At 44.3% G+C, this 25,903-nt stretch overlaps 1 protein-coding gene across 13 annotated transcripts in view; it reads right to left on the bottom strand.

The window, feature by feature from the left end:
* Window positions 1-25,903, bottom strand: part of NRXN3 (neurexin 3) — a 1,424,661-nt gene that overhangs the window by 1,017,926 nt on the left and 380,832 nt on the right. For all 13 annotated transcript variants that reach the window (XM_066627886.1, XM_066627867.1, XM_066627878.1 and 10 more), the window contains 2 exons: window positions 24,206-24,644; window positions 15,391-15,774 (listed from right to left, as the gene is read on the bottom strand). In XM_066627886.1, the coding sequence (XP_066483983.1) occupies window positions 15,391-15,774; window positions 24,206-24,644 (823 nt within the window). The remainder of the gene's footprint in view (window positions 1-15,390; window positions 15,775-24,205; window positions 24,645-25,903) is intronic.

Genomic DNA, 25,903 nt, shown 5'->3' with positions numbered 1-25,903 from the left:
CACTCAAGCCTCTGTTTTCATCCTTTTTACTAAGCTGGGATGGGACTGCCCTTCTGGGATTTTTTTTGAGCACCACATTAATCAAATCAGGACCATTATGGTGGCCATAAGTTCTCCTTTGCCTGGCCTTCAATAGGAGTGGAGGCACGTATGCCTACTCATGAGTAAACACACATGCCTGGCTCAGTTTTGCTTTCTATAGGGCACATTTTCCTTATCAGTGTGGGGGGGGGACGACGACACACGACTGAGATATAAAATTATGCAGGAGATGGACAGAGTGGATAGATGCTCTTTACCCTCTCACACAACACCAGAACCAGGGGACATCCACTGAAATTGAGTGCTGGGAGAGTTAGGACAGACAAAATAAAATATTTCTTTACTCATCATGTGGTTGCTTTATGGAACTCCTTGCCACAGCATGTGGTGATGGCATCTGGCCTAGATGCCTTTAAAAGGGGATTGGACAAGTTTCTGGAGGAAAAAGCCATCACAGGCTACAAGCCATTATGTGCATGTGCAACCTCCTGATTTTAGAAATGGACTACGTCAGAATGCCAGATGCAAAGGAGGGCACCAGGATGTAGGTCTCTTGCTGTCTTGTGTGCTCCCTGGGGCATTTGGTGGGCCACTGTGAGATACAGGAAGCTGGCCTAAATGGGCCTATGGCCTGATCCAGCAGGGCTCTTCTTATGTTCTTTATCTCAAGTATGTTGGGGCCTGCACTCAGCGAATCGGGACCATTTTGTTGGTGTTCCATTCCCCTTGGCCTGCCCCTCAGAGTGAACCTACTCACAAATAAATGCACACGAGCTGCTCCATTTCAGTTTCCAAAGGGTTCAATACATTTTCCTTGTCGGCTACCAGCTTGTCAGTTTCACAACCCACCAAAAATTGGGTTGCGACTCACTGGTGAGTCCAGACCCACAGTTTGGGAACCACTGGTCTAGGAGGAAAGTGAGGCTCACAAGCTAAACACTCTTCACGTTTTACATTTTGCAATGTTTTAACAGAAGTCCTTTCAGGAGAATCTTGAATGAAAATCATAAACACATTTTAAAGAGAGTCCCAAAACCACTTAAAAAAAATGAAAAGAAAGAAATGTGGCATGCTTGTAAACATATAGTCTACAAGAGCTTGGAAAAAGGGGTGGAGTGAAAGAAGAGGAAAAAGAGCTTCATTTTTTTTACCCCTGCTTAATACAAAGATCCTGTGAGTTTAGGCAGGGTCAAACAAGGAGGCCCTGATCATTCTTCCCTTGCTCTCTATTTCAGTGCAGTTGGAATGATCCACATCTCAAAACACTAAGCACTACACTTAGCCCAGAGCTACTACTTGTATGAAATGGTGTGTCTGGTATGAGGCTGTTCTGGATTGGAGAGAATATGGTGCTGTGTGGCTTTTGCATAAAACCACCCAGCTGTTGTCTCTACTTTTTGCAGGTACACTATGATTTAAAACTCTGAGAGTGAACAACAGTCTGGAAGCCAGCCAAGTGAGTGACAGGAGAGGAGAGTTCATGCAGGTTGAAGAATGATGAAGGTGCAACTGATGGCTTGGACTGTAGGTTATATCCAGAGAACCATGGCATTTTAATGACTAAACAAAACAAAGAAAAAATATGGTTACTTATAAGCTGTGAGGCAATTGAAGCTAACAGGGGTGTGGTCCTGTCCTCCCAATCAGCAAAGATTCTTCAAATATTTATCCAGTTTATCAATTATTATTTCTTACAGAGATAAAAGCTGGGGGATTGGGCCTCATAGGTAGCCACATCCACATTGGCACTGCTATGTCACTGCTGGAAAGCACTGACATAAGGGGTTAGGACTGCACCCATAGAAGCCCTGCCCTGATCTCAGGACCAGACTATAGGTGGGCCTCAGTATCTACGCAGATCTGTTCTCAGACCTCCCCCCTCGTGGATACCAAAAACCACAGATAGGGAAATCTGCGGTTTCAGCCCCTTTAAGTCCTCCGAAGGCTGTGCCCTGGCTACCTCTGGAGAGCTTTCTGAAACCTGCAGAGGCTGAACCCAGCTTCAGAACGGCCCTGTAACACTGGAATAAAAGCTACTTCTGTTTTCCCTCAGGACCAGGGAGGGCTTCCCCAGGCTTCAACCCAGCAGTGGCCACGGGTGGACGTGTGTTGCCTCTTCAAGCTTCGGAAAACCCTCAGGAGGCAATGAGAACACTGGGTGAGCCAACAGAGGCCTAGTGAGTTCTTCATTGAACTAGTGTGCTTTTAAAACCTGTGATTAAAGCATTCTTCAATTAACCGCTCCAATTAATCAATTACAGCTTGCAGGATTGGCTGAATTTGGAAGGCTCAGACAGGCCAAGTTTCCAAGTGTCACAGCAAGCATCTGTTGGCTTCTCACGGTGATTATTTCCTGTCCCTTTGCCTCTTCTTTTCCAGCCTGTCTTATCTCCATGTTCTACCCTTATTCCCTGCTCTCTTTTCCTCTTTGTCGAACATTTCCTGATTCTTTCAAAACAGAAAGCATGGAAACAGACTTTATTGTGCAAATCAATATATGTCATTCGATAAATTCTAGGCAATGGACTTGTTTTTTCTTGGTGGAGAATACACATGGCCATGATGGAGGGGAATAATGTCTGAAGCAGAGTGCTATGTCAGTCTTACTACATAATTCAAAAGACCTGGAAGTATCCCAAAGTGGGATACCGATTTTGACACACTAAAAAATAAAACATGAAATGAGACATGCAGTTTCACTTACAAGATTTAGTCATGCGTTTGACTTTGTGTGGAGAAAAAAAAACAGACTGGGGCAGTGATAGCTTGTTGATAAGCCTAGCCCTTATCCTAACGTGCTCCCAAAATCTGCCCCCCAGCCACATCAAATTCAAAATTTATCTGCATAGACAAATGCCATACACAGAGGTGAGGCTTTGGGAGTTTATTAGTATGGGGTAGGGCCTACTGTTGCACTTTTGCTGCCCCCAATGGCAGGCAAACTCTCTGGAGTAAGGAGCATACACCCAACATACACACGCAAGAGCCAACTGAGGCCTGAAAGTTACCTCTAGTTCAGCGGTCTCCAAACTGCAGCCCGGGGCCATGTCCGGCCTGCCACAAGATTTTATCTGGCCCTCAGCAACTTGTCTTTTTTGTCAAAGCTTTTGCTAATGCTTCACATTTTTACTCATTATATATCATTTCTCAGTTTAAGAATGGCATTTTTTTGTAATTGTCACTTTTCTCTTTTGTTTTGAATCATATCATGCTGATTACTTAAAAGATCCAAGTAAAACTTATTCATTCCTTTAAATTTCATTCTTTCTTTTATAAAACTGGTTTTCTTTTCGGCCTGCAAAAATGTACAAAATATATGATGGGCCCTCATATTGAAAAGTTTGGAGATCCCTGCTGTAGTTGATTGAAGGTCAGCCAAGATTTTTATACTAGTCTGTAACAATTAACTTTTTTACTGTATAGTTAACAGATGTGAAATGGCAAGTCAACTGGCTTAATAAAATGAAAAGTTCTGAACCCAATCAATGTAAGACATGAATTCCCACAGTGTCATGCACTTCAGATGCCAGAGGTTTTCTCCATTTTATTTGGGGGGTTTGCTCTACACAATGGTTGTCATTAAGACTAGCTTGGAGGAGAAGAATCCAGAGAGGAATCTGGATCTCAATCAAGTCTTGCTCTCTCTTCAACAATTGGTATTTCTACCCTGGATTTATAATCTGACATAACTAATCTGAATACAGTGCACATTGCTAGCTTCAGTCTGTGCAACACTTAATTTTTGTTTTCCCCAAAAAGCCTGCTGACTATAAGGAGGTGGTTTTGCATCAGAAAAGGGAAGCACATCATTCTCCCTCAGCCAGATCTTTCTCTCCATCTGCAGAGCATTCTTATTAGCTCAGCCAGCGCAACTACTGCGATCACCTAATGCTGCAGCTGCTGTCAGTCTCTGAGCAAATGAGAAACCAAGAGTCATAGAAAATGCTAATTGATCCTCAACACTATGTAGAACTTTTAATGCTTCTCTGAACCCATCTGTCCTTATGCCAGCCCTCTCTGCTCACCCCGTCACCCTGTACAGTATCTTACCCAACCTCATTTCCCCCAGCTAAACAGACATCACTTTTTATGCCAATAAAGCTTGACTGCTTTTCCATTAGGACCTCTTCAATGCTAATTTCTTGAAGAGATTTTTGGCAAAACTGGCATGCATTCTCACATACACAGGTTCAAACACAAAAATAGTCAGTACAAAAATATGAATTATCCAACAAACTTTGAAAATGCATGAGTCTTTGATAACACATGTAGTGCATAAGACAGAGATGTTCCTAGTTAGGCATGTAGGGCCCCAGGGTACAAGCATGTCAAGGACACCTGATGTGTCACAAGGCGAAGTGCTTTACTCATTATTTGACTTTTTGTCTCATAGTGAGACTTTGCCAAGCCATTTCAAACACTGGCTCCAGTCTGGTGGAGGTTCTAAATTCCTACCTCTCTTCTAGGTGAGGATGAATTCCTGAAACCTGGTTAGAGTGAGCTAGAAAAATCTTGGTTCCACTATACCAGCCCTCTGCCTCAGCAGCACAAGTTCACCACATCTGTGAGAACTAGGCCAAAATCTTGCATGTTCAGTGTTCAGTAATATGCCACAAAGTCCCCGCCATATCCAGTACCTTCTTGTTAAGGAAACAAAGCTATGACAAACCAGGAAAAAATATCTGGGGCTTGCCGCAGAAGATAGATCAATGGAAAGGTCAGCTCGCTGCAAAGGAGAAGATATTTCTCAGATATTTCTCAGATATGTTTAGTCCAAGTTTTACTGCTTCCAACTGACAATGCTTTGACTCTACCACTCTACCATCTCTGCATCCCTTACACAGGTATTAACATTTTCCCCCTTTGCCATTTTTGTGCCAAAAATTCCCCACAAAGCAGGGGTTTGCCCCCAAATGGTGGCTTGCTACAAACAAGCAACACTACCCCTTCTTTTGTGCTACACTCCTGGGCCAGGGTGGGGACCCCCAAAGCCAATCTTCACAATTAAGAGGACCACTGCTCATCTACTACTGCATCAAGCCCATCTTCTAACAATAGGTTTGGTGTTGTGAGGCTCAGAATGGTGGTATGCTGTTGATTTGTCCAACCCATTTTCTGGGACCAACACTGCAACTATGCTTCAAACAATTTAATTTTGTTTGAATGTTCAAAGCAGCATGCCTACCTGTCAATCCCATGGGTTATGCTTCTGGGTCCTCATGCATGTCATTTGTGGAATGTATCTTCTTCAGTGGAAGAACCATAAGTAAAAGTGTGCAGATTGTGGTGTCAACAGTGAGTCTTAACCAATTCTGATGGTTGCACACACAATTGCAGAGGAATGAAATGTTTATTTTTCTAGGCACTTTATTAATTTTCTAAGTGTCCTGATGGGGCGTGTCTGGATTTTTCACTCTTTCTGAATCTAAGGGTGTATCCATCCTTAAACCAGGTTAATAGTCATTCTCTCACTTTGGGGGAACGCTGAGAACTGCAATTCTGTTAGCAAGAGAGAATTTGGAAACCTGGATAAGTCTTTGCGGGGGAGGGAGGAAGGCAGCAATCCCCAGGATCACACCGCTGCCAGGGATAGAAAAGGAGGTGAAACTTACACATAGCTGTGCCAGCCTCTGCAGGGGCTCCCCAAGCCTTAGAAAGGGTAAAAATTGTGCTCGTGACCCACTTACAGTAAATCCTTGTTTGCAGCATATTTGGCTGCTACATTCTGCTATCAATTTCAGTCATATCAGGGGGCTCAAATTTTTTTAAAGAGTAAAACACGTAACACCTGGTTCACATAACACCAGAACCAGTGAACATTCGCTAAAGTTGAGTGTTGGGAGAGTTCGGACAAAAGAAAATATTTCTTTACCCAACATGTGATTAGTCTGTGGAACTCCTTGCCACAGGAAGTAGTGATGGCTTCTCGTCTAGATGCCTTTAAGTGGGTATTGGACAAATTTCTGGAGGAAAAGTTCATCATGGGTTACAAGTCATGGTAGGTATGTGCAAGCTCCTGGTTATAGGTAGGCTACCTCAGATTGCCAGATGCAAGGGACGGCGCCAGGATGCAGGTTGTGTCTTGTTGTCTTGTCTTAAAGCATTTGGTGGGCCACTGTGAGATACAGGAAGCTGGACAAGATGGGCCTTTGGCCTGATCCAGCGGGGCTCTTCTTATGTTCTTAACAAGAATTAATTCTGGTTGAAATATAACTATTTACCTCCCATCACCTTCCTTATCCACTCTCCCTATATATATAAAAAAATAAACACAACTCATTCTGAACAACATTGTGCCGGTGAGGGGAGATATTTATTATGGTATCTGTTGAGAGGACCCACTGATCTCCTTACATGAAAAAGCAAGCAGAGAACCGTGCAGTTCCTCAGTGACACATGAAGGTACATGGTACATTTAAAGCACAGCTCTGGAAAGAGCAGGTGTTCAGAGATAAAAATGTAATTCAACAGTGCATGAGACAAAAGCTAATATCTACAAGACACACATGCCCTAACTGCTGTAAACTGAAAACATTCCTGAAAGCAATAGGAGAAAGGGACTTAGAACTTGACAGGGAGCATTCAACCCTATGGAAGAAAAGCCCTTCTTTTTATGGGCTTTGGTTTCATCCACCTAGTGAATAAACTAGTGAAGGCCTCATCTGCCTGTGCCGTGGGTGCTGAGTGGTGTGAGGGAGGCTGATCCCTCTGTGGCGTCAGTAGAGGCAACCCTAGCTTCTCTCCTGGGGCTCATCTGTAACTCATTCTTCCCATTCTGAGCACCTCAGAGCCTCGCAGTGAGGGAAGGAGTTTCACAGCCATGTGAGTCGTCCTCATGAGTGGACTCTTCCTGTAGCACCTCTTGTCATCCCTGGGGAAAAAAGGAAAGTCATGCCCTCACAGCCACCCAAACCTTTTCTTTGTCAGTGCTGTGCCCCCCCCCCTTTAAGAACATAAGAACATAAGAACAGCCCCACTGGATCAGGCCATAGGCCCATCTAGTCCAGCTTCCTGTATCTCACAGTGGCCCACCAAATGCCCCAGGGAGCACACCAGATAACAAGAGACCTCATCCTGGTGCCCTCCCTTGCATCTGGCATTCTGACATAAACCATTTCTAAAATCAGGAGGTTGCGCATACACATCATGGCTTGTACCCCATAATGGATTTTTCCTCCAGAAACTTGTCCAATCCCCTTTTAAAGGCGTCTAGACTAGACGCCAGCATCACATCCTGTGGCAAGGAGTTCCACAGACCAACCACACGCTGAGTAAAGAAATATTTTCTTTTGTCTGTCATAACCCACCCAACACTCAATTTTAGTGGATATCCCCTGGTTCTGGTACTATGTGAGAGTGTAAAGAGCATCTCCCTATCCACTCTGTCCATCCCCTGCATAATTTTGTATGTCTCAACCATGTCCCCCCTCAGGCGTCTCTTTTCTAGGCTGAAGAGGCCCAAACGCCGTAGCCTTTCCTCATAAGGAAGGTGCCCCAGCCCCGTAATCATCTTAGTCGCTCTCTTTTGCACCTTTTCCATTTCCACTATGTCTTTTTTGAGATGCGGTGACCAGAACTGGACACAATACTCCAGGTGTGGCCTTACCATAGATTTGTACAACGGCATTATAATACTAGCTGTTTTGTTCTCAATACCCTTCCTAATGATCCCAAGCATAGAATTGGCCTTCTTCACTGCCGCCGCACATTGGGTCGACACTTTCATCGACCTGTCCACCACCACCCCAAGATCTCTCTCCTGATCTGTCACAGACAGCTCAGAACCCATCAGCCTATATCTAAAGTTTTGATTTTTTGCCCCAATATGCATGACTTTACACTTACTGACATTGAAGCGCATCTGCCATTTTGCTGCCCATTCTGCCAGTCTGGAGAGATCCTTCTGCAGCTCCTCACAATCACTTCTGGTCTTCACCACTCGGAAAAGTTTGGTGTCGTCTGCAAACTTAGCCACTTCACTGCTCAACCCTGTCTCCAGGTCATTTATGAAGAGGTTGAAAAGCACCGGTCCCAGGACAGATCCTTGGGGCACACCGCTTTTCACCTCTCTCCATTGTGAAAATTGTCCATTGACACCCATTCTCTGCTTCCTGGCCTCGAACCAGTTCTCAATCCATGAGAGGACCTGTCCTCTAATTCCCTGACTGTGGAGTTTTTTCAGTAGCCTTTGGTGAGGGACCGTGTCAAACGCCTTCTGAATGTCCAGATATATAATGTCCACGGGTTCTCCCGCATCCACATGCCTATTGACCTTTTCAAAGAATTCTATAAGGTTCGTGAGGCAAGACTTACCCTTACAGAAGCCATGCTGACTCTCCCTCAGAAAGGCCTGTTCATCTATGTGTTTTGAGATCCTATCTTTGATGAGGCATTCCACCATCTTACCCGGTATGGATGTTAGGCTGACCGGCCTATAGTTTCCCAGGTCCCCCCTCTTTCCCTTTTTAAAAATAGGCGTGACATTTGCTATCCTCCAATCTTCTGGCACCGTGGCCGTTTTGAGGGACAAGTTGCATACCTTAGTCAAGAGATCTGCAACTTCATTCTTCAATTCCTTAATAACTCTAGGGTGGATGCCATCAGGGCCCGGTGACTTATTGATCTTTAATTTATCAATGAGGTCTGAAACATCTTCTCTTTTAACCTCTATCTGACTGAACTCCTCGGTCAGGAGGGGCCGTTCGGGCAGCGGTATCTGCCCGAGGTCTTCTGCCGTGAAGACAGATGCAAAGAACTCAGAGATGGCAGAGAAATTAAATGAGTTCTTAAATGAGTCTCCTTTTATCTCCCCTTTCCCTCCCTCACCATCCAGAGGGCCAAACGCTTCTCTGGCGGGTTTCCTGCTTCTAACATATTTGAAGAAGCTTTTATTATTCCCCTTAATGTTGCTGGCCATGCGTTCCTCATAGTCTCGCTTGGCCTCCCGTATCACCTTCTTACATTTCTTTTGCCACAGTTTATGTTCCTTTTTATTCTCCTCATTAGGGCAAGACTTCCATTTATGGAAGGAAGCTTCCTTGCCCTTCACAGCCTCTCTAACTTGGCTGGTTAGCCATGCGGGCACTCTCCTGGATTTAGTGGAACCCTTCTTTCTTTGCGGTATACACCTCTGCTGGGCCTCTATTACTGTTGTTTTAAGCAGCCTCCATGCACTCTGGAGAGATTGGACTCTTTTTACCCTCCCTTTCAACCTCCTTCTAACCAGCCTCCTCATTTGGGGGAAGTCCGCCCGTCGGAAGTCAAGGGTTTTTGTTAGAGATTTGCCTGGTATTCTTCCCCCAACGTGCACGTCAAAACGGATCGCAGCATGATCACTGTTCCCCAATGGCTCAGTAACGTTTACATCTCTAACCAGGTCCTGCATACCGCACAATATTAAATCCAGAGTCACCTGTCCTCTGGTGGGCTCCGTGACTAGCTGCTCTAAGCCACAGTCATTTAGCACGTCAAGAAATCCGGTTTCCTTATTGTGACCAGAACACAAATTGACCCAGTCAATATGAGGATAATTGAAGTCCCCCATGATTACAACCCTGTCCCTCCTTGTCACCTCCCTGATCTGTTTCCTCATTTCAAGGTCCCCATCCGATTTCTGGTCTGGAGGACGATAGCACGCCCCCAGTATTACATCGCTGCACAAGCCTGGTAATTTAACCCACAGAGATTCTACAGCGGAGTCGGACCCACCTTCAATCTCTACTTTGCTGGATTCTATCCCTTCCTTAACATAAAGGGCCACCCCACCTCCAACACGCCCCTGCCTGTCCCTCCTGTAGAGTTTATAGCCCGGGATTGCAGTATCCCACTGATTCTCCGCATTCCACCAGGTTGCCCTCTTTAAGCAAAGAGGGCAAACCAAGCTCATGTCTCATAAATGCTCAGTTGTTCCTGTATCCCTGGAAACAAGCCAGCTGGAGCCATGGATCTTATCAAGCTGACCATGCCCAGCAGGAACATTACCCCATTTCCCCACCTTAATGGAAGACAAGGCTTCCAGACTCATACCTGTACTGGACTGTGATGCCAAGGGAGTGTGTTTCTTCCACCCAACTTGCCACTACACAATTGCAGTAGCTACTTAGTAGAGCAGTTTCAGCCAGATACTCCCTCTTGATCAGGCTTTGTATTCATCAGAGTATCAGGTACTGCCAAACTCAAATCAGGAGCCCTAATGAATAGACCCTGAAACCCTATGCTACTGGGACTGATGGTCAAAACAGTGTATTACAGGAAGATGAGCCATTCACATCCATGGTCTGAATGATGGTCTGAGTTGTCATATGATACCATGTCATGTGTCACTAGCTGATATAAAGTTCCCTAAGCTGCTGTCTTCCCTTCCCTTCCCTCTGGACAACTCACTGGTGGGATACATTTAGACTGCCCAAAGATCATTCTTCAACCTTCAGTTTACATCCTGCCTTCCTGCATACTGTCTGCTTCTTGCCCAAAATACTCAAACACTCCAGAGTAGTATTTCTCAAACTGTGGGTCGGGATCCACTAGGTGGTTCACGAGCCAATTTCAGGTGGGTCCCCATTCATCTCAATATTTTATTTTTAATAGATTAGACTTGATGCTGCCATGGTATGTGACCGCATTTGGGGAAATGTTACAGAGCTGTACTTTGAACAGGCTGCTATATGTATGCTTTTAACAATGATAGTACATGGGACTTACTCCTGGGTAAGTGTGGGTAGGATTGCTAAAAATTGTCCTACTTGATGATGTCATTTCCGGTCATGACATTTCTTCCGGTGGGTCCTGCAGATTCTCCTTCTAAAAAGTGGGTCCTGGTGCTGAAAGTGTGAGAACCACTGCTCCAGTGCACACAACTTGCAAATTTCAGACCCAATAGTCGAAAGTGATGCTAACAGGGCAAACATCAGGAAGGCATCTTTTTGCATTTCCCTAAAATGCAACGCAAGTCAACAATCTACCCAAGACTGAAGATTAAAAGGATCCACACAACTCCTCCAAGTGCTGATTTATATTTAGAACTTCTGCTACCTGTGGCTAAAAGCTGACACAAAGCATTTCCCTAAAGCCCATGCAATATGAGAGCTGGCATCACACAGTGGCTGACTGAGCCATGAATCAGGACTTGTCCATTTTAGAACTGCACCCCTACCATGAATTCTCACTAGGTGGCCTTAGACTGGCTACATCCTCTCAGAATCAGCTCCCTAGCTACAATATATGGATAATAATCCTTAATTTACAGGATGGTTGTAGGGATTGCATTAAGGTAATACCTGTGAAGTCCTTTATACATTCAAAAAGCACTACACAAATATTCAGTATTAAAACTGCTATCATTTTGCGTCTCATACCAACCTCAATCGTGTGGCAGCTCTTCTGCTAGAGAAAAAGGCTTTCAGTGGCCTCTAACAGTTCCTCTACTAACATCAGACACTGAAAGCCACTTCAGACAATATTTTTAGCCAGTTTACTCATAACAATAATTGCATGGGCAAGTGGTCCACTCAGGTGAGCAGTGCAATGTTGGAAGAGAGCATCCGTCCAAGACACTATCCTCAATTCCTTGTTTAGAAAAATTGCATCCAATGATTGTAAATTGCTCACATGAGCAAACCATTGCATAGGCATAAGCAGGCACTGCACAGATATCTAGAACAGATGAACCTGTGGCCCATCTGAGATGCGGATTTGTCATTATGAATATGGTGGGAGGGGAGAAAATTCCAACTGAGGGTGCTTACCCCCCCCCTTGCCACCACTATCTCATGCCTCTGCTATTGTTATGCTAAGTTGCCAAAGCCATAGCTATGTACCTGCCACATTTATTCCTCACTGACCAACAGGTAGAAAAAAAAAATCACTGGGCCACAAGGACCAAAGTCAAACCTTTGTGTGGTTAATGCATAGTGTAACTTTGTGGTACAGAGGTGCAAAGAAGATTGGTGATCTGAAAAGGACCCTAGTCCATGTGAGAGACCATGAAAAACTATAACCATCACCTCTAATCTGCATGTCTGAAATTGTCATTTTTTTTTTTTAACATGTAAAGCCTCAATGGCTTGGGTCATGATTATTGCAAGGAATATCTCCTCCCATATGAACCTTCCCCAAGGCACTATAGACAAGGGCCTGCTCTGGATTCCATCTTATGGAGAAACTACCTCCACCAGGAGCAAGGCCCTTTTTTGTAGTAATGGAACTCCCTTCTAAAGGAGATCCTCTTGTTTAACTGCCTCATCCCTGTGGGTCTTCCAAAGACAAGCAAACTCTTTTTTGTTTGTTTGTTTCAGTTGGCTGTTGAGAAATGACTTCGACACCTCTCACTCTTGGTAGTTTTTATTGTGGCTGTTTGAGATTTTTGTTTAGATATTTTCCTTTTAATTTTCAAAACTTTTGATATATTCATGAATAATGTGGTGGACAGGTGTGCACATAAATAAATAATAATAATAATAATAATAATAATAATAATAATAATAATAATAATAATAATAATAATAATAATAAATGGTGCTGTGGTTGCCTTTATATCCCATCTTTCTCCCATGGTGGAATTCTAGACAGAAGACATGGGATTCCCAGGCATTCTCTCATCCATGCCTTAAACAGAACCAGATCTATTTAGTGTCAGCGAGGTGGCTGCATCATGTGTTCTTAGACCATGTCCTGGAACCATTACATTCTCCCCTTATGGCCATATGCAGTGATCTGCAAGTCTCTGATTCCTAAAGAGAACCCATGCTCTGGTGAAAAGATGCTCATGGAAAAAGGGGCTCTACCTGTCCAGAAGCCAGATTCAATCCCACAAGAGCCAGATTCAATCCCACTAGAGGGCAGGGGATTGCTTGCAACCAGATGACTGGTCCTTGACCTCACTGGTTCTTGACTTCATGGCGGGGTAAGTGCAGAGTTATGTATCATATGTGGGCACGCACATGTGTGCATGCAAAAATGAAAAAAAGCTGTTTGTAGAGCTGGCTAAAGAGGATGAGGGAGCTGCAGCCAAAAGCAATGCAGCCTAGGGTGGAAGTTTTAGTGATGCATGCTGGGGCAACCCTGTTCTCTCTTAATAATGCTATTAATTAACCCTTTGTGCTTGTAGAAGAACAGATGCAGCTGGAAACGGCCAGGAGTTCTCACTGAGGGGAAACAGCCAGACTGACACAAGGGGGGGGGGTGAGGTGATCTGCCATGTCACAGTAATTCCTTCTCCTTTCCAGTTCATGGCCTTCAGAGCAACCATGCACCATTTGAATCAGACTGGCTGGGATTAGAGTGGACCCCCTTGGCTTAGGAGGAATATTCATACTGACTGCCACAATCTCATATAATATACTAAGCTAAGAACAAACTGGAACTTTAGAGTTCTGAACCCTTGGCATGTTCTTGCCGAAAGGCCATACTATAAAATTACAGGGGGAAAAACAAGATAAGACAGATCTGGGACTTTGCAAATGATTCATAGTTAAAGCCTAATGGAACCACTTCAGAGAGGTTCCAATCCTAATTCAAATCCTAATACTATCAATCCATTTGCCTCAAAAACGAGGAATGGGAAAATTCAGTTTCCTCTACCAGGAGGACTTTGTGCCACTTGTTTTGTCCTCTCACTCAGTTCATTCTAAGCACGGCATCAGGCGCAATACAGCGATAACAATTAATGGGACCGTCTGGAATTTGAACAGTGTATAGATCAAATGTCTTACATTTGCTAAGCTCCTTCTCATTTGGCCAAGAATGGATGTGCCTTGGCTGCCTGCACCAGCAATAATTGTGCCTCATATATCCCCAGTCAGAACAGACAATAAGAAAATGGTGGTGTGATGCCCACTGTACCCAAGACAGCTCTGTCTGTCTCTTACAGGTTTGCCCTTGGTGCAGGTCAAGTTCAATCCTCTTTTATTAACTTGGTCCAGACACTCAGAGATCTCAATAAGCAGGACAGCATTCAGAAAATGTACAAGCATGCTCTCCTTTCTTCTGTGCATCTGCATTGAAGCAAGCCCAGCACAATACTGCAAATGCCAGCACAGAACTATCTGACTTCACTGTAGATAACTACACACCCACACATCCCTAACTAAGATGTGCCCAAACTTTAATCATGGAAACCTTTCCCAAGATGTGAAAGAGGACTAGGAAGGCATTTCAAATCAACTCAGGCACAGTTTAATCTATAATCTGTTGTTCTAGTGGGTGACGTAGGTAACGCTTTTTAAAAAAGTTAACAAAAGTCCCACCACAATCTAGGTTGAGCAGTATGCTTTCTGACACACACACACACACACACACACACACACACACACACACACACCCATGTATGAGAAAGAAATGAGAGTGCCTTCCCCACTGTGTCCCCCAGGAATGCTTGTTCCACCTCCAACATCTCCCCATGGCTGTGCTTGGGACACAATACTTGAACAGTGTGTACATATACATAAAATTCAACATGTATGGGTTCAAATTGTGCAGTTAGTTCCATGACTGTAAATGAGATATCAGTCATACTGTATAGGTCTACAGGTACATTGGGTTTATACACATATCCCCTTATGAAAACAAACATTACACCCATAGTATGGGGGAACCTGCTCCCTCTCCACTATACCGAGGGACAAGTTGGGCCTCTATCCTTCATAATGACTTCTCATGTTTCTCCAAACCCTCCCCAGAATTTATAAAGGTCAAGTCCCACACAGGTTTGCCACATTCCCTGTACATTGTGACATGCCTATGCCATAGTCAATCTATAGGCTAGTTCAGCCATTTTCAACCTTTTTCATCTCACGGCACACTGACAAGGCATTAAAATTGTCAAGGCACACCATCAATCTTTTGACAATTGACAAGGTACACCATGCTGTTAGGGGAGGCTCACATCCCCCATTGGCCCTACTCATAAATGACCTTCCCCCAAATTCCTGTGACACACCTGTGGATCACTCACGGCACACCAATGTGCCACGGCACAGAGGTTGAAAATGACTGGGCTAGTTCATACAGTCACTGGCCGAAAACTCTGAATGCAAAGCAGAGCACAGGAACCGGTTGTGCTCCAGCACCACATATATAAATGTGCAGCTCAGAGCTTGCATCTATATGTGTATATGTCTGAGTTCTAGCTAAAGCCCCATCACACATTCAACTTTTTCTTCCACAAATTTGGTGAACTAATCCTTAGAAGGATAGCTGCTACTGGAACTGTTAAGATTGGTTTGAGTTGCTGTCCTTACTTACAGTAGGACTGTCAGGTCAAGTGCATTTGCATTAAATTAGTACACCACACAGTCCATCCCTGCCAACATTCAGCTCAGGATGCAAGATCTCTCAGGATACTGTACTTACCCCGTTCGCACGTTCTTCCCCAGTAGCCAGTGCCAGTGCAGTCGCAGATAAAGCGGTTCCAGCCATCCTTGCAAACAGCATTGTTCTTACAGGGATAGCTGTCACACTGCTTGGTGTTCACCCGAACGCAGGAAGATTTGACCCCAGCAGCATTCTGCTGCTCAGCCAGCTGCCGGATATTCTTGCTCCGCCCGTCAATGAAGAGATCTCGGATGCAGCCCACGTAGCCATAGTTCAGCATGGCTGTCCAGAGCTCAGTAGGGAGGACGAGGCCTGCCCGGTTTTCGGGAAGCCCTCCAAGGTACATATCTCCTTCCAGATCCAGGATTTCACTCTCTCCGCTCGCAGTGAATGGTGTTCGTCTGCTGTTCACCGATATGGTGCCTGAAGGAATGAAGACATATGATCAACAAACGGCCCCAGTTATAACGCAAGTTGACGTTTCTATATGGTTTGAATCCTCGTGAAAGGCAAGGCCTTTGGTACTATAAGAGACAGAATACTCCAAAGGAGATAAAACCCTGTCAGGCAGAAAGGGTTTCTCCTAAAGTGCTTTACTGCCCTCTACCAAAGCTGTCAGACAGTGTATTCAGAGAATAACAAAACTGATAGGCTGGAAGACATATGAAGGACATCCAATCTAGTCCTCTGTGAGGAGGCAAGAACTTCCAAAGGCTATTTTTACACACCGCCTTGGAAGCTCCTGCATCAATAGTGTGGCAGTTTGGTGCAGGAAGATAGTGGGGGGTGGGGGAGAAAATGATCTCTCTTCAATCAAGAAAGGTGCACTGCAATAGCAATTGTATGTTGCAGGAGCTCCTTATAGTGCATGCATTGATACTGTATGGAACTACCCTCATGAACTTTTGGCAAGGGCTCAAAACATTTCTATTTTGTCAAGCATTTGGCTAATTTGTTGGTGGCCTGCTCCCTGTGCCTCTATATATGGTGTATTTACTGCTGCTTTCCCCCTATAGATGCTGTTGTGTGTCCCCCTTTTATAGTTGGTCTGAACTGCCAATCTCCATCTGTTTTTGTTTTTTTAATTAATTGTTTATTACTTGTTTTATCTATTGTAAGCTTTATTTGTTATTTTTGATGGAAATTTGTGAGGTGCCTTGGGCATTTGCCATGGCAAGGGAAAGGTGGAACACAAATGTTTTAAACAAATAAATAGACACAACCTCAGTCAGACAATGATGTGCAAGCTATCAGTTAGGGATAATAAATAATAATAATAAGGTATTTATATACTGCCTTTCTGGCCATTGGATTGCTCCTTTATTCAAGGTGGTTTACATGGGCAGGCTTTCTCTAAACCCCCAAAGGAGTTTTTACAATGAATAAATAAGTTTTGCCTTTCATTCCAGGTGGATCCTCCCATGGTCTGCTCATATTCTGGTCTGGTCACATACTGGTTACTGTCTCCTCCCTCACAAAGAGCTTCGGAGCCAGCTTCTTTTGGCTCTCACCCAAAAGATCTCTACACAGCTTGTCAAGGCCTTGCCACTCTCAGGGTTTCTGGTGATCTTGAACAGGTGACCTTCAGACCTTAAGGTGATATCTTCGGGCATAAAATTGCTCTATCCTTTAGACTAGACCTCCTGCCCTGACCAAGAAGGGTTCAGCCATGTAAATAGTGTGTGGCTTACATGAACAGTCATAGTCAGAGGTTGTTCCAGGCACAATTATTTCACATGATGAAAATAATGAACTCCTAAGGATCACATGACTCACATGATCAAAATAATGAACTCCTGCCACAACACCTGTGCTTCAATCCCTACTGCAGAAACACAAAGGCACTGTAAAGGGCATGGAAACACGAACAACACAAAACATAACGCTATTAACAAGAACATCAATGGACCTGCAACAAAATGTTGCATCTCTCCAACCCTAATGCCTAATTGGTCCAAGCAGGCCAATTCTTTTTCCTTGTTCCCCACCCATCCTCTGCTGCTCTTGTTTTCAAGGAGAAACCTCAATATTGGGTGGCTTCTGAAGGCCACTGGTCATGTTCTGTTCTCATCAGGCTGTTTGTTTTGAGGAGGGAGGTTATTTTTGTTTCAGTTTCAAATATCTGTTCTTCTGTGTACCTAGGGTGCCCACTGAATATGCAGGAACCACTCACTGTCTTGTCTGTGGGTGGTCCTGTTTAGCATATCACCCGAAAGGCGAACCATTTGAATATTAGTATATTTAAGTGAGATGCTGCTCTTTCACAGCTTTCATTCATTATGGTTCAGCTTGTGTAGGAGGGCATCCTGGTGTTTTGTGCATGAGGAATCAAATCTGAATCTTCAGTTCTTATGAAAGGAATGAAGGGTTCCTTTATGTCCTGGCAAGTGGCAACATCCTCACACTTTCAGCAACTAGGACAATACTAAAAGGGACAAAGTATCCACCATTCAGAGTAAGGGCAGTGCAAAGAAGGGAGCACCGCCCCTCACCCTCTTTGGCTTCAATTGCCATCAATAAGGTCACTATATAGCCAAAACTGACATAACTGTGCAACATCATGAAATCATCACATTCATTTTGTGATCCATGATTGGCAGAAGTCTCTCCAGGGAGGAACAGAAGCCTTACAAATTGTGGTAGAGGAGCAGCAGGGAGGGGAAACTATGACTGTGAATAGCCACGAACCATGGACAAAGGTACAAGTAAGCAGTTTATTTGGGAAATATTTCACACCAAAGTACTCCCAATATTCCAAAGCCCTTCTTTTGCCCTGAAAATTAAAAACAGTGAGCATTCATTGTAGCCCTAGTTCTTGCTGGTCTGTGCAAGTAACAGGCTTTGTTGCTCTGACAGCTAGGATTGATGGACACTATAAATGCCAGAAGCTATTGTGAAGGACAACTTCTCTCTTCTATAGCTGCATTTGCAACTGGCTGCAGGGTGAATGTGGGCATTTATGAAACACTCTACTGAATTTCAGCAAAGCTCAAAAATCTGGATGAACGAAAGCAACAAAGAGAACAAATGAAGTGCAATGATGACTAGACAGTTTCAAAATCTTCTAGCCCTGGTCAAGAACCCTGTCACCTGGTCAAGGTGAGGGGGAAATCAATATTTTTATTTCTGATTAATTCAAGTTTAATCCTGCAGGAGACATGCATTTCAGTGGCAGAGACTGTGGGCCCAATCCTATACTTACCAAGTGTTGGTGCTGAGACAGAGCACCAGTGCTGGGTGCCATAAAGCACATTTATGGCACCCAGAGAGCCAGGCGCTGGGCCCAGCGCCAGCACGAAGAGGATATGCTACCACCAGCAGTGTGGCCTTTAGGGGGTGGGGGGAGGACAGAATGAGGACAGGGCAGGGGGAGGAACTGGGGTGGGAGGGTGTGGGACCAGCAGAGCTCTGCTCCTCTGGATCCTGAACTCCGTGTTGAACTGGAGACTGACATGTCTGCGCTGGCAAAATAGCCGGTGCAGACATAAGGAGACCCATTGCCAGGCTGGGGCTTTCCTTGGGGGAAGGAGATGAAAGTCTCCTGTTGGGTACAGCGGTAGCTGCTTTGGCATCACTGCTCCAGCAGGTGCCAGGAAGCATAGGATTAGGCTGCTCCTTCTCTATTGTATGTGAGCTAAGTGTTTTCACAGCCTGTTCTTAGGCTCACCCCTTGCCTGTATTCCTTCGCCCAGGCTACAGAGAGCCATTCCCAGCTGCAGCTTTCCACCATGGCCTGGACCTTCTATGCCCCACTCCATTCATCCCTACTAATCCCCTTTTGGACCCTCTTCCTTTTTGGTGTTGGAAGTGTAGGGGGTGGATCTTAGTGGCAAGGGTACATGGCAAACCTTATCCCCAATTTTCTAGCCCAATCCACCCCCTTTCTCTCCTTGGACATACACCAGCAAAATAGCTGGCATAGTCCAAAGAGAACCATAAGGCCTACCCAGAGGTAAGTTAACTTTTTTTTTACTTACCTCTGGTTAGTCTTCTAATCGCCCACCATCACCATAGCATGTATCACATGCTCTGTTTGGTGCATGTCGGAGATAGTGTTAAGAGGGGATAGGACTGGGCTTTAAGCCCAATTTGGGTGTAACTTGCAACAGAAAAGCAGCCCTCCTTCCAAGGTGTAGGTGAAAAGATTCACACCTTTTACCCACATCACATTCAATGTTTTTTTTCTTTAAAGTTAATGAATGTATTCATGCTTATTAAGCACTTTCATGTTCATTATCCATAATGGTCATTCAGACTCTGTTAAACATCAAACAGGTCAGTTATGAAATACACTTTCATAGAGAACCAAATCCACTCTCTCAGGGAAAAGTTGCCTCTAACAAAAGTTATCTATCAGAATTACTTTTCCCAGATTGGGGTGAAATCATCCCCTGCAGTTAAGATTGTGATCATGATACAGCCAACACTAGCATTTTTAACTCTTGATGATTTCAGTGGGAAAATGCCTAAGCTTCTGTTGAACTTTGCTGCTGAAATCAGTGGGAGTTAAAAGCACCTCACTTTGGCTGGATTTTATCCCTTTTCTCTTCTATTTCCTATGCTAAATGGCCAGAGGCATAAGCCACATGTGTAAGCAAAACTGTAAGCAGTAATGAATGCTTCTGATTGAATTTATCCCTGCAAGTTAATTAAATCTGAGCCAACCTGGGGGAAAAAAAAAAAATCAATGGCCTGATTACTTATTTACATCTCTGTAAAATGCTGCAATTTGTACCATTAGGTGCAAATAATGTGAACCTGTGGATTTCAGAGTCTGACAGGGTTAAATATTAAAACCTAGCCCTTAGTTTTAGATTAGTTTTCTTGCTAAGAAAACCCTGAGTAAGCTGGTGGGTTCTGAGTCACCCATTAAGGTATGCTGTTTTAAAAGAAACAGAAGAAGCTAATTTTAGCACTTCAACATACCACGTCAAAATCTGTGACATGTTAATTGCATCTGAATTTTCTATTCCCTGTAACAAATGCAGGACCCAAAAGTAAGTATGTAAGAAATTTCCCCTGCAGCAACATGTGGCTGGACTTACTTTAATTATTAAATTACAAACAAACTGGAAAATACATGGCTTTATTATTTATTTATTTATTAAAATTACTTATTATTTTATTTATTTATTTTTGAGCCCATTTCAAAACTCCACCCCTTTGCACAGGCTTGACAGTGCTCATGAGCTGCATCTCCCCCCCCCCCCAACATAGTCACTGTTCCCTAATAGACCACTGTGAGATACAGGAAACTTGACTAAATAGGTCTTTGGCCTAAACCAGCATGGCTCTTCTTATATTCATATGCCCCCCCCCCCCCATGTTTTAAAAAGTCTTACTAGCACATTAGGTGGCCAAGAAGGGAGTTGAGCCAAAGGGCCCTTTCCCCTTTGGCTGCCCTAGGCATAACCTCCTTGCTCACTCAGATCCTGTTTTAAATGACTGGAGAAGTAACATGAATGTAATTTCAAGACCTGGGCAGAGGGAGCGAGCTGAGCTTAGGGCAGATGCAGCTCGGGGAAATAGGAAGAGAGTGGGAAATTCAATCTCCATCTCCCCACATCGGTGCCACTGCATCATCACATAGGGAATTAAGGTGGATTCAGAGGCATAGCTAGCAAGGGGCGGGGGCGGTCTGCCCTGGGTACCAACCTTGGGGGGGGTGTAACACCACAAATGCCCCAACATCACTAACATCGCGAAGGTTTGGTGTAACCGCATCATGCTATATACCATTGGATGTGGAATTTCCAGTGGAATACAATGCAAAAATCAGGATTGAAATATCTCCTTTCCATCAAAAGTTATGGCCAAAAAACCGGAAACCAAAAATGCATTGAACCCTATGGAAAATGAAACTGAGCCATATCGCATGTTTACTCGTGAGTAGGCAAACTTGCCATAGTTCATTGGAAAGGGCAGGCTGAGAGGAATCCAATGACACCAGAATGGTTCCTATCCAATGAAAGCAGCCTCCAAAAAACACCCAAGAAGGAAGTCCCTCCCTCCAAGCAGAGGAAGGTATTGAACCCTATAGAAAGCGAAAGTAAGCCACACAGTTGCATTTACTCGTGAGTAAGCAAACGTGCCTTGGCTCCTGGTCAAGTCAGGCAAAGAGGAATGCAAGGTTAGCTGCGTGGCCCCCATCTAATGAAAGTGGAGCTCAACAAATGCTACAGAATGCAGCCCCCCCCCCCCCAAGAATAAACCAGAAGCTTGAGCTGGTAAGGTGGGCACTGGGGAGGACTGAAATTCTCACTGATTTATTTGTGGGGAGGTGTTATTGCAGGCAGCAACTCCCCCCCCCCCCCAAGAATAAACCAGAGGCTTGAGCTGGTAAGGTGGGCACTGGGGAGGGCTGAAAATCTCACTGCTTTATTTGTGTATGTGTGTGTGTATGGGGGGGGGTGTTATTGCAGGCAGGCTACAGAGAAAATTCACTTGGTGAAACAGGGCTGGCTTCCCCCTTGTTCTCTGTTTTTCTTTAATTTAATTATTTATAATTATTTTATTTTGCTTGATGATGTCACTTCCAGTCATGACATCACTTCTGGTGCTTCCTGGACAGACCGTCATTCTAAAAAGTGGGTCCCAGTGTTAAAAGTTTGAGAACCACTGCCTTAACTCAAAACAGGCCAATGAGAGATCCTGGGGGGGAGGGTGACACCCTAGCGACCAAAATTCTGGAAATCTTGGCTTTTAGAAATAATACCATCATGTTATATACCATTTGATGCAGAATTTCATCCATTGTTTGTGGGGAAATATTCACTGCATTTATTTTTCTGGCCATTATTATTATTCATTCCATGTCATGACAATTACTATCTCTGTCTCACCTACCTCACAGGGTTGTTGTGATAACAAAATAAGGGGAGGAACCATGTACACCACCCTGAGCTGCTTAGAGGAAGGGTGGTATAAATAGTGAATTAATTAATTAAGCAATATAATTAATTAATTAATTAATTAAGCAATATAATTAATTAATTAATTAATTAAATCATATGGGATGACAAAAATTTATGGGCCCTGGGTGTAAAATGACCTAGGGTGGATGGCCAGGAATGACCTGGGTGGATTAGGTTCCCTACAACAGTTAATTCTTAAACTGTTGTAGGGAGGCCAAAAATCAGACTCTGATCTCTACTGAATAGACCTTCTTAACTGATTCATCATGGATTCCAAGTATATCACCCCTTCCTACTGATTTACACTAGGTGGCTTAGGACATTGGTTAAGAGGGATCCTTTTGTGGGAAGTGAAAAGAAAGTGAAGTGATTTTGCAGCCCACAGAGGGAGTGGAGGAGTCTGAACCCAATTCAAAATGGACTTTGAAATCCTCCTAAGTGAGCAATTACTTCCTGAACACTGAAATTCCAGATTTTTCCACTACCAGTTGCCATGAAAATTTCTCCCATTGCAAATTACAAAGGAAATTTGTAGGATCCTCCTGAGGAATCCAAAGGGTCTTAGTAAAACCAATGCCACTTCTCAGAAGGGTTCTGCCCTTCCCTACATTGTCACTAGATTCCAAGTAAAAGAAAATCCAAAGAGAATTCTAAGATTCCTTCTCAGGCAAAACACTCTCAGCATTTTGAGAAAAACCAAACGCATTTCATTTTTCAGGGAGCGATTCACAAATCCCTAGCTCAGATAAAATTCCTGTTGTCCTAGGAGGAATTCAATTGTTCTTATATTCACAGGAAGACTAAGGGCCCAATCCTATCCAATTTTTCCGTGCTGGTGCAGCTGTGACAATGGGGCATGCACTGCATCTTGTGGTGGGGTAGCAGTCACAGAGGCCTCCTTAAGGGATGGGAGCATTTGTTCCCTTACCTTGGGGCTGCATTGCGGCTGCACCCGTACTGGAAAGTTGGATAGGATTGGGCTCTAAGGATGCAATCCTAACCCCTTATGTCAGTACTTTCCAGCACTGGCATAGCGGTGCCAATGGGACGTGTGCTGCATCCTGCAGTTGGGTGTCACTCACGCAGGCCTCCTCAAAGTAAGGGAATGTTTGTTCCCTTACCTCAGAGCTGCATTACCTTTATGTCAGTGGTGGAAGGCACTGACATAAGGGGTTAGGACTGCACCCTAAATTATCAAGAGGGCATTTTTAGCACTTGCTTATGTTATCTCCAATTTCTGAATCAATAAAAATCTATAATAATCTGGATTACACAGAGATGGGGCAAAGATCAAGATATAGGTCCAGCCTATTTATACACAGATTTTTTATACACAGATTTGACTCAATAGGAATGGCCCCTGCAAATGAGAAAGAATGTGCTGATCCCTGGAGAAGGGGAAAAATGCATCCCTTTAAAATCAGTTTTAAAAATGGAACAGTTTTAAAAATGGAACAAATGAAACATATGTTTCTTATGTTCTTATGTTTCTTATGTTTCTTATGTAACAGTCCTTTAACAACAGCCTCCTTAATGAGAGAGAGAGGAGGCAGCAGGCTAACAATCCATCAATCCTTCTCTCTCCTGCGGACTCCTCCCTTTTCCCAGCAACTGAAAGAAAGGTGATCATTTTGCATTGGTGAAGGGAGGGGCTGAGTGAAGTGCTGATGAATTGTCTTCTTAATGACTCTTATCTTAAGAGTCAAAAGGTCAGCAAGGCTGTTTTTCAATCACTGGAGCAAAAAAACTTTGTTTTTTAAATTGATTTGCTATAGTGTGTTTTTTTTATTGGAACCCAATAATTCTGAATAATTAGTCTCTATCAAGACTCAATTGAATAATTAGTCTCAACCTGTATAACCTTTACTGTATCCTCCTCTTTGAGATTTTTAAAGGGGCTGTGTTGACCCTACTATTTCCAGGGATTTTTTTCTCCTTACCTGACCTGCCATCTCTCTGAATATCAACATGATACCATTCTCCATCATTAGCTTTCCTCTGGGTGGCCTTAACTTTGGCAGTTCCGGAACCCATGTCAAGAAGAAGGTAGAGGTTCCCATCTAAGAGTTCTACTGCAAAAAAATCCACTTTGGTGTTCTTCTGGCTCCTAGAATCTTTCCTCTCCTGAGGTTTGCCATGGGTGAAGAGTATAAGGCCATTGGGCTCTGTGGTGCGGAAGTCAAAGGAGATGGAGCCCATCCGCTTGGTGTTCCATTTAGGCAGGCTAATGTAGGCCTCAGGTGTCTCAAAGTTGATAGGGTCCAATGTGGCCACATTCTCACATGTGAACTTCACCTCCCCGTAGATTTTCATCTTCGTGTCACCAATTCTCGCCAAGCGAGACAGCTCCAGACGGATGTCGTTATTCTTATAAACAACCTGTCAGAGACAAGGGAAAGCACCATACATCAGTCCAGAAAAAAATTAGGCACACTTCCAAAAGAAGCACCCAAAGAAGCTGTAAGGATTGAGGTGATTGTATACACGTTGAGGCTTGAACTTGAGGCTAGGACAATGCCTAAGAATAGCAATAAACTGGGATGGAGGTTAGGCTGTCCGGCCTATAATTTCCCGGGTCCCCCCTCCTTCCCTTTTTAAAAATCGGTGTGACATTTGCTATCCTCCAGTCTTCTGACACCGTGGCCGTTTTGAGGGACAAGTCTCCCCAAGGGTCTCCCCAAGAGCAGGGCCCGAGATCTTGGGCCAGTCACATGGCTGAATGGGTGGGGCTGGCTGGGCCAGCTGTTGGGCTCATAAGGGGCCTGGCAGCCAGAGGAAGAAGTTACTTCTCCCTGGGCTCTTTCCCTGGGATGGTGGCTGGAGGAAGGCTCACCAACCCCCCAGCTGCTTGGGGCGCCCTAGCTTTCAGCCTCCAGAACAATTGAAGGCAGCCCCCAAACAACCTCCCAGGGAACACTGCAGGCAGCCCAGCCAGATGGCAAGGACCTGGACGGCCAACCTCATCCCTTGCTGGCTCTAAACCTGCCCAGTAATGCCCCCGCAACCCATTTCCAGGGAGCACCCACACTGCTATACAGAGCAAGTCAAACCTTAAGGGCTGTGGCCCCTGGGGCCTGTGAGGGGAAACAGGCAGAGGTCTTGCTAAGAACTTTGTGCAGTCCTGGCCCCTGTGCTGTAACAGGGCCAGATGAATGTGAAGAGCTTGACCTGAATAAACTGCTGGTGCAGACCACTTTCAAGGCCTCCATGACTTCTTCCAGGGCTGGGTAAGTCCAGAAAACCCCGACCTCCTCCTCCAGAAAACCTCATGAGGAAGCTGCCTGAACCATTTACTAAAGAGGCTATACTATATCTCCCAAACTAGACGTGATAGGGCAAAATGGATGCCATTTTTGGAATCGGCACCCCAAATATACCCAGGAATTGGTGTAACGTTTAAGGAAGCAAAATGTGTGTTGGGCTGTGTAACGGGCTTACTTAATGTGTTATTTGGCCCTCAGCCCAATGAATTCAGTGACAAGTGTGCATGGGTTTGCAGCTGGACAGCCTGTTCCTATATGCAGATATTCAGTCCCACTAAGTTCCATAAAACTTACTCCCAGGTTAGTGTGTACAAGAATGAGAACTCCATTTACAGATTACAGCTGTAATCCTGTGCACATTAACCTAAGAGTAAA

This window comes from Tiliqua scincoides, chromosome 1 (genome assembly GCF_035046505.1).
Source record: "Tiliqua scincoides isolate rTilSci1 chromosome 1, rTilSci1.hap2, whole genome shotgun sequence".
Classification (NCBI taxonomy): Eukaryota; Metazoa; Chordata; class Lepidosauria; order Squamata; family Scincidae; genus Tiliqua; species Tiliqua scincoides.
Note: the sequence above shows the minus strand (reverse complement) of the source record. Positions and strands in the feature narration are given on the sequence as shown.